Source organism: Haliotis asinina, chromosome 3 (genome assembly GCF_037392515.1).
Source record: "Haliotis asinina isolate JCU_RB_2024 chromosome 3, JCU_Hal_asi_v2, whole genome shotgun sequence".
In the NCBI taxonomy this organism is placed as follows: domain Eukaryota; kingdom Metazoa; phylum Mollusca; class Gastropoda; order Lepetellida; family Haliotidae; genus Haliotis; species Haliotis asinina.
Genome location: NC_090282.1, coordinates 72,397,643 through 72,407,698, shown reverse-complemented (window position 1 = coordinate 72,407,698; position 10,056 = coordinate 72,397,643). Strand labels below are relative to the sequence as shown.

Here is a 10,056-nt window from a genome sequence, read left to right as displayed (position 1 = left end):
TTGGACCACCTCGGCCTTCATATCTTCAATATTTCTGTCCCTTTTGGTTTATTGTCCTTCATGACTCCCCACACATTCTCAATTGGGTTTAGGTCTGGGCAGTAACTGGGCCAGTCTAAAACTTGAACATTTTCGCCCGACAACCACTGTTTTGTGTAGCGCGCAGTGTGTTTTGGGTCATTATCATGCTGGAAAATCCAATCATCTTCATACAATGTTTGTGCTGTCGGAAGAAGGTGACCATTTAGAATGTCAACGTATCTTTCTTTTGTCAAGTTTCCCGTGAAAACACACAATGGCGTCACTCCGCGAGCCGATATGCCACCCCACATGTGAAACTTCGGGCTATGTTTTGGTCGCTGGTAGATAGGTTTGACAGTATCTTTGGTCCAAATGTTCACACAATTAGGGAAAAGCCAAACAGAACTTTCATCCGAAAAGAAAACATTATCCCAATCTTGATTTTCATGAGCCCGACACCAGTTTAAACTTTTTGTCCTTTTGTGCATCTTTCATCAACGGCGAGGGAATTCCACGTTTTTTCACCCAATTAAGTCTCTGTAATTCCTGCCTAACTGTTTCATTGCATACCTGAGGACTTCCTCTGCTAATCATTTCACTTCTGATGTTCTCAACACTTTTCAATTTGCCCCTACTCACAATCTGCCCAAGTCTTCGGCGATCCACAACACTGAATTTCCTAGGCCGGCCTGCCCCTGCTTTGTGCTCTATCCCGGTTCCTGTTTGAATATTCTTCAAAGTTCTGTATACTGTAGACAGAGGAATACCATGTCTACAAGCTAACACTTTAGCATCAGCCTCACCCCTTTCAAAATGATCTAGAATGAGCTTTCTTTTCTCTCTTGCTGTAAATTCTGCCATGTCAACACAGGAAGCCGTCTGCTCAGACAAGGGAGATAACTCTTGACGTAATGAGTTGCCTTCTACGCCTTCAAGAGTTGTCTCCCTTATTTAGTATGCTTAGTGCACAGTGAAAGCCCTTTTTCCAATCTTAGCATCATTAGGAAAAAAACAAAGATTTTCTCAATAATTTCTGGGAACACTGTACGTACAGTTGCCTCCCCTCCTCCATTCGCCCATTACTCCAGAAGTGTTTTTATGCAGAATAAATGTTACAAGAATAGCGACGACAGATCCGACAAATCAACTCCAAAAGGTTCATGAGAAAATTACGCAATATGGCATTTCTTTTTAATTTCTTCTTATTCTTGTTTCGTCACTCCGTTCAACCGGAAGCTGACGGGGGTAATGGAGGCGGAGAACGACCTTCTACTCTGATGTTTTCTGGAGTCAGAAACGTTGAACACAGCATAGGCCTCCGTGTCTCACATATTGCACCTTGTAGTTGAACAACGTTTCTGACAGAAAGTTTTTGTTTGCCTTGAATTGGTTTCAAAATACAATCCAGTCTTAACATGGCTGAGAGAACAGTGTGATTTTGGAAGCAACTGTAGCCACGCTAACAATATCCAGAAGATGGATATTTTCGTCTATATTTTCATGTCCAGAAGAACCTGTGTGTATTGCTCTCATTATTTACATTTTCGACACAAGAACGTCATCGAACTCTTCACCACAAACAGGATATGTTTATGCCGTTGTTACCAAGTATTCATCTGTATTAAACGGCTGTTGTATTTCTTTTGTCTTTTTATCTTAATATCATTCTGTTGTTTGTATAATTTCCTTGCTTAGTCTCTCGGTGAATCTCTTCGACAATCCGACTCCCAGTTCTTTAATCGCGCACATTTAATAACTCCGCGTCTCCCCTTTAAGGCCAAACTATTCACCCTACTCGCTAGAATGACCACCTTTGTAATGCAGTCTTTTAGTTTCATTCCATTTCCATACTAAAGAGTCTCTAGTTTACGTGAACGAACTTAGGTCAAGGCAAAGTGTGAATCTATGGAAAGCACTTGTTGTCAAAGACGTCATGCAGTCTGATTCACTGATCTCATGCAGTATTTTTCATTGATTTATGTTTCATCTTTATTTTTAAAGATTGCACAAGCACTGAAATACGTGTGTACAGCATTGTCATTTCAAATATGGACGGAAACTCGTTTAAGGGGGTGAAGGTCCGGGGTCGAATATGCCTTCAGCAGCCCATGCTTGCCGTAAAAGGCGACTATGCTTGTCGTAAGAGGCGAATAACGGGATCGGGTGGTCAACTCGCTGACTTGGTTGACACATGTCATCGGTTCCCATTTGCGCAGATCGATGCTCATGTTGGATTGTCTGGTCCAGATTCGATTTTCGCTGATTGCGGCGTAAAACTGAACTCAGTCCCTCACTCAGTAAACATTTAACGAAGATTTGAACTGTAATGGGAGTCAGATTATGCAGTGATACATGTATAGATTTTGTGGTGTATAAGAAATGCTCTCTCTGCTTAAATGATAGTGATCGTAGTCTTGACAATTACAATACCAAACATTTCTGTGGTAATACTTTTATAGTCCTGTATACAGTGTACAGGATGTACAGCAAATGGCATCGTTTCAACGTTTCGATTATAAAGGATACTGATTTGCTGAGTTTTCCCTTATAACCGCCGATTAATAATCCGTCAAAAAACATTTTTATGTAATCACATACGAGGGGATGTCAATAGGTTTTGAGCCTTGCATAGAAAAACACAAAATATTGGTATGAACCACATTTATTTTTCAACATAGTCCCCTTGTGAGTCAAGACACTTGTTCCATCTTTTCTGCCAGGCGCTGATGCCATCTCTGTAGAAGGCGCCATTTTGGTCCTCAAACCAAGCCTCAGTAGCAGCAATAAGCTCATTATCATCCTGATATCTACGACCACGCAATTGTTTCTTGAGATTTGCGAACAGATGGTAATTTTACTTGGTGCCAGGTCTGGAGAGTAGAGGGGATGTGGCAAGATTTCGTTCCCGCATTCCTGGACAGCAGTGGCTGCAACGCGAGAGCTGTGTACTGGAGCATTGTCTTGATGTAAAGATACCATGTCTGATCTTGCCAAGGCGCTTCTCCTTGACTGACTGTCGCACTTGCCTCAACAAGTTAGCGTGTGATATTCCCCATTCATTGTTCTTCCTTTTGGTAAGTAATCTATGTGGATGACGCCTTTGCTATCCCAGAAGACTGTCGCCATTACCTTCTGCACTGATTTGGAGGCTTTGAACTTTTTGGTTCTGGGAGACGTGACATGTTTCCATTCCATGGATTCTTCTTTGCTCTCAGGATCATAGTGGTGGATCCAGGTTTCATCACAGGTTACTAGCCTAAAGTGAAAATCTTCTGGATTCTTGTTGTATCTGGTTAGCATGGAGTTGCTTATGGTGACCCCTGTTTGCTTCATTTCATCTGTAAGCATTCTTGGCACCCATTCTTGCGCACACCTTAGACATGACGAGATGTTCATGAAGAATTGTCTCGATGGATCCGTGTGAAATGCCTGTGGTCTCCTCTAACTCGTGGAGTGTGATTCGGCGATTTTCCAGCACAAGTCTATGCACTCTGTCAATGTTTTCCTGACTAGTGCTTGTTGTTGGGCGACCTGGACGGGGGTCATCTTCAAGACTCTCTACCATGCTTACATTTATTGACCAATCGTTTGATGGTAGCAGATGAAGGGGAAGACTTCCCATGTACTGCTGAAAGCCTTTCTTCAATGTTCTTCGCCGAGTTTCCTTCAAGAACTAAAAACTTAAATACTGCTCTATACTCAATTTTATTCATTTTCACTGCCGTGAGGGGGTCTCTTTCTGTCAATGTGAGCTGTTCAATAACTTCTGAGAGTAGGATACCAAAACTTATATATCACATCAGCTACACGCCAAGGTTCAATGTCGTACCATAGGCTGTGACACCTGGGTATGAAAAATGCTCAAGGTTCAAAACTTATTGACATCCCCTCGTATAATCCATGTCGACAAGTGAGGCATGCCAGTTTTCCTACTCCGGGTGCTTCTCTATTAGGGAGTATGGGAGATGTGATGTTAAGTTTAAGTCTGGGTGAACTTGGATATGTCATAGTCCCTGGATGTTGAAAGTTGAGTTTGGGACATCGGCAGGATACATGATGTCGCTAGGGTCTCAACAGAAGGGTCTGGCGTGACATGGAGGACATATACGCTACGCAAGTTATTTAAGCATTAATGATCCTTCATTAGGAATGAGAACATAAAAATCATATACTGGGGCATATTCTTTCAAGGATTTACTCAACAAATGCTTTCCACTCTCATAACTTCATTTTTCCTCAGTTGATCTACTGAGACCATACAATACAATAGGTGACATGGAGGCTTCAGCTGTATTCAACGTTTCAGATTCCAGAAAACATCAAACTGGGTAGAAGGCAGCGAGCTGAAACCAGACACGTCTTCCCATACTGTCACAACCAATGGTCTTAATGGTCCCTTTGTTCACAGGGTGTATTCACGTGAAGTAAGAGATTCATTTACCATCTTGGAAAGAAAACAAACTAGAACAATCTGGCGAGTAAATAATTTGCGATAAATATTATTTCTTTTGAAATACATTCAGTTAATGCATACGTGTCTTAGAGTGGGACACCTGAGCATTAGCTTATCGCCAATCCGGAAAGGCACAGTTATAACGATCTTGATGTGCTAAAATCTTAGCAAACAGGTTAGAAATTTTCTCTGATTGTTGCATGCAGTATAAAAATATACTAGGCATGGAAAGACAATGCAGGTTATAGCAGGGAGACTATATATAGATTATGTTGTAGATTATCCCCGGTTATACCCATGACTAACGTGACAGAAGCTCCACTGAGAAAAAGTACAGGTTCCAATCTAGGGACATAGTGAAGATGATGGGAATGATGATTCAAAAACCGTTAGATTTAGTCTCATAAGAGTCGCATTGGAATAAACGCGGTGCTACCACCATTTTGGTGTCTTATACTCCCATTGATGCAGTACCTATGTACTGGTTGGTATTAATTTGTAAACAGTTGTATAGTACAATTATTAACCACATCTGAACATACTGCTTTGTTTGTTGGCTTCACACTCAAGTTTTTTTGAGGACTGATTTCCATGCATTAGTTTCAACCTGGGTATACCTGGGTACTGGGTATACCGTACCTCATACGGTGATGTGCTTCTCAATACAGAATAACACACAGTGGACTCCCTGTAAACTGACATAGCTCGATTCAGTGAAAAAATGTTGGTTTAGAGGATATCGGTTTAGAGGGAGTTTTTACAAACTCATAACAAGCAGTTAACATGTAATTTCCCCAATCTATGCATCCTTTGAACAAGTAATTATCTGTTTGATTGGCATGTTAGAAGTTGGTGAGTAATTAGCAAGTAATCTACAGTTAATCATGTTCCACCTTGACAGATCCCTTAACAAACAAGGGCGTTGATTGCTAAATACACACCACGGTTTGGTTGATGCATTTTCTTGTATATTAAACCAGTTGACACTCCTGTCACGTTATGTGCATTTATTTTACACAAGTCCCTGCCATTGCATTGACTGACCAATGACAAAGCATCAAACCAAACAACAGATCATGCCTTCAGCGCGGTCTTAAAACGTGCATATATACATTTGCACATAGCAAGTAAGGAAGCTAATGGAAAAATTGCAATGTAAATTTAAAAGCAATTTCTAATGCAATGTTAACCTCATCTGGTGAGGGGATCTCTTTTTTAGATCTCCAGTGTCTACAATCATTATGTTGTTAAACACTTACCACATCCCAGTAATACTCTAGAACAAAATTGGAGATTGTCATAAGAGGAAAAAACAAGCCATTAACAGCTGTCATGTGGTCACATAATCGTCTCGGTATACCTTTGTGGTATAATATCAAAAATTAATGGATGAAATACGTCCAAATACAGCAGTGAAAATACAGACTTAAAAGCAAAATTAAGATCATTCCGATTTTTTTATCTGCTTAACACTTCAGTTTCTCCCACGATCTACTAACAATATTTACATGAATAAAACTAAAGCCAGTGGCAGTGCAAGGGTTCGTTGACATCAGCTCACCTACTGAAAGCGATGGATTCATCAGATACATGATCACTGTACGTCTGAATAGGACATCTGTCATCAAACATCAGTAACAGAGATGCTGACACTAGTTTTGCCCAATTAGTATTCTGGCCAACAACTGATGCAGAAATTAGCTATTTTTGAACAAAATTGGCATGAAACTTTTTCAAAGAATGTTCATATTTAATAGAAAATATATAATCTAAGAACTTGTTATTAACACTCTACTCACCTAAATCAGTAAGTATCCACATGTAGCTACTGAATAAAATGTAAATTGATTGTGTATGGTGCATATGCTATTTGATAATTAAATTTAATGTATTTCTTGAAAAATTCATATATTTTAATGCAGTCATGTATTTTGTGTTGTTTTCTGTTTAACTTGTAATGAGTGTGATAAAATCTCTGGTAATATTTACACCTTTTCTCATACCAATTGTTTTAATGTTACCTTTCGTAGAGAAAAATATCACTGTTGGAAAACAATATCACAAATGAAATGTACTTCAACATAACTAACAGGGTTGCAGCCACATCGGTTATGTAACTCAACACAAAAGAATGTTCAAGAATGAGCACAAAGTGTTTAATCTTTTCAAAAACAGATGACAAATGAATCATTTACACAGAAATAAGTAAATAGAAAGCCTGATATTCATCTTTTTGTATACGATGTGTGAAAGAACACACATAGCAAAAACTGTTACAAAATAAATCTGGTCTTCATCAGCATCTACAAGAGAAGGAGCTAGTAATGTCAACTACCCACATGTACAGACTCGTGCCAGTTATATTGGGACACTTGATGTAGTTTTCAAAAACTTACAGGTTAATTTAGTCCAGCACAAATAATTTTCATGAATTTAATTTTAATCCTAGCCAAATTTTACACCTTTTTGAGAAATCATCTTACCAACATTCACATAACTTGTGTCTAATTTTCCACTGCTTGTTAATCAAATTAGAATAAGTTAATCAACCTGTACAGTGCCACGAACTCCATTAGCATGGCAGCCTGTGGGAATGTGCTTTCTGGAGCCATACACAGGCTGATAAATGTGATGTAAACAGTCAAATAGTGGATCGAAAACCCGAACTGAAATTATGTGCACAGAGCAGAGATGATGTCACATTGGCATGTCAAATGTTACAAAGATCCATCCTTAACTCACTTCATGAAAGTTTATTAGGCTACACTGAAACAACATTCAAGTCTATGGAAGTTATGTAAGTGGTTCAGTATAACAGGCACGAGTCTGTATCTTCTTCAGAGCGACATTCTTGACAAGCGTCCACGTTTTCACGGTGACTTCTTAGAGATAGGCTGCCCAACCAATGTACATTTGACTCAAGTTCTTCTCATCTGTTGATTCCTGGAAAACAAAGGTTTAATATCAGTAATACTACATATGGATCAATTGGTATTAAATAGAAGTAACATGTAGAAAACATACCACCAAATGTCTGACAAAAATCATCAAATATTTGTAAAATAATTGCAGAAGATACATCCTTGGATACTATCCTATAAAATATGTTCAGAATGGTATTGAATGTATTCCCATCATAATCAACAGCCAAAGATTTGGACTGCCGAAGATTTAGACGGGCTGTTTTTCAAGGTCACACCCACTTTGATCTTTCACAAACACTGTGTCCAGATATTCAAGCTGGCACTGTTTACAACATACTGGGAGCTCACACTTGCGTGATTTTTCAGTATTTAGCTTAAACCCTTGCCATAATGTATGAATTGTGGAAACATTAGAATCAGTAATGTCCTTATGACGAAGTCATCTGGAAGGGGTGGGGTGTGTAGTGTCTAAAAAAAACAAAAAAAACTCCAGCAGTAAATATGATGTGTGTGTGTGTCAGTGTGAGAGTGAGAGAGAGAGAGAGAGAGATAGAGAGAGAGAGTGAGAGAGAGAGAGTGAGAGTGATCTTCACAAGCAACTGTAGTTTCAAACACCATTTTTGCGCACTTGACTGTATAAGTTGGATTTTAATGGACTTCTACCTACCTCAAAAGTTTGTGATGCATTTATTGCAGATTTTGCGTTTTGGGGGAACCAAGATAAAAAGCCAAAAACAAAATGGGTATCATTAGGCAAACCAATTTGCTTCAGGTTGACAGACATTATGTAGAAAAATAAAACATAAAAACAGCAGCATTTCTATCAATGTCCTGGAGAGGCTCACTATTTTTTTAAATCCCCTCATAATACAAGCACTGAGGACATGGGGCCTACCCTGCTCTGTAATTCCAAATCAAACTAAACTAGCATACCTTGATGAGGTAGTTGACATGCCCCTCAATGGAAAGGGGCAGTCCTCTCGGCTTGGTCTTAGTCTTCAGGATTCCCTTCAGACGGTGTTCAATGTTCTGGACATGGCTCATGGCCTGGAAGAGATTTCAAGTATTGCATCATAGGCATGTCGCATGTTTCTTCATGAAATATACTTACATATAAGAGTTCGGACCCCACTACCATTCACTTTTTCTTTATTTCATTTCAGAAGGTGTACATTGTAGGAGGAGTGAATATTAATATTAATGGTATTACAATATGGTACAACACAGGAGATGCATGTCGCATGACAGTGTTCTGCTATAAATTCTCTCAGTACACAATCTATTTGGCCATCTTTTTTGGTGTAAAATCTGTCAATCCTATTGTTGTTTTTCCTGGTTGTGTGCCTTTCGACTATTACAACATCCTGTAGTATCTTCATGAATTCTGCTACCAGTTGACGTTTATTGTTAATGCCAGAAGTAAACATAAATCTTTTACCAGCCAGTATAATGTTGTTGATTAAATCATATCCAGAATTAAGTCCCAACAAGATTGTGAGATTGGTGAATACTAGTTTACTACTAGGAATGTTTCCAAGCGACCCTCTTTAATAATTCCAAAACATCTGCACTCATTCACAGAAAATAGAAAGGTTCCATTTTACAAATGTACAAAGATTATCATCTACTAGTTTCATTTTCATTAATTCTCTTTTATTATATATAATCCTATGAATAAACATGAACTGGAAATCCAATAGCTTTATATCACGTGTACATTGTAAGTGTAAATGTTACTCCACGGCAATGAGATAGTAACCAAACTATCCTATTTGCTACACACCTAGGATAAAACGTCAGTTTGGAGCATATGCTTGCTCCTTCATTAGGTGATGAATGAGCAAGCATACCCTTGATACATTGTGTTGTCCACAATAAAGAATTTGACATCCATAAAACTGGCTTTTCTTATGCTTTCCACTTCTAAATGCCCTTCAAAGATTAAACAAACCTGTTCGTTGGAGATTTCTCCTGATTCTGTTGGGTTTGACCTTTGACCCCTGGCTGGCTTGCTCCATTCCACAAGGGGGTCGTAGATGAATGGCTTCAGGATGCTGACGCAAAGAACACGGTACCAATCATTTATTTGGCTTCAGATAGTAAAAACTACTTCTCACTGTACATAATTCACAAAATACTATTTGTGACACTACTAATTATGGATATTTGTCACAAAAACAGTAAGTACATGTACTATCTAAAGATGGTTTGTGTGATGACAGGTATAGGGAACCGATGTAATGGAATGTTTGTAGTTTCAAGATTTAAGTGCTTTTACATAAACCCTGTGTTCTAATTATGATGCAATTATGTATTGTTTTGATTAGATACAAATCTCTGCAGATTACCTGCATATTTCTTGAACCGCACTACAGATCAAAAAGGTCATACTTTGGTCAGAAAAATAAGCATGTAAAAATGACACATGGGTCTGTTTACAGACATCAGCCCAATGGTAATTACATACATTATATGATATAATATTATATGTTAACATTGTGGTTGTGGCGGTATTGCCAGTGATGGTGGTATCAAAGAGTTTCCTGATACAACTGAGTCTAAGATGTACACAGCAGTGTATAATATGTGTACATTAGAACTGTGAAGATATACATCGTAGTATTGATAATCGTGATACTTTATCGAACGATAAATATG

At 38.6% G+C, this 10,056-nt stretch overlaps 1 protein-coding gene across 1 annotated transcript in view; it reads right to left on the bottom strand.

Annotated features, from left to right (window-relative positions):
• Positions 1-6,611: 6,611 nt before the first annotated feature.
• The window catches only part of LOC137278423 (serine/threonine-protein kinase ATR-like), an 83,956-nt gene continuing 80,511 nt past the window's right edge, over positions 6,612-10,056 (bottom strand). Inside the window, exons 67-69 of the mRNA XM_067810739.1 lie at positions 9,350-9,452; positions 8,332-8,445; positions 6,612-7,417 (exon numbers count right to left, since the gene is read on the bottom strand). Of these exons, the coding sequence (XP_067666840.1) occupies positions 7,358-7,417; positions 8,332-8,445; positions 9,350-9,452 (277 nt within the window). The 3' untranslated portion in view covers positions 6,612-7,357. The remainder of the gene's footprint in view (positions 7,418-8,331; positions 8,446-9,349; positions 9,453-10,056) is intronic.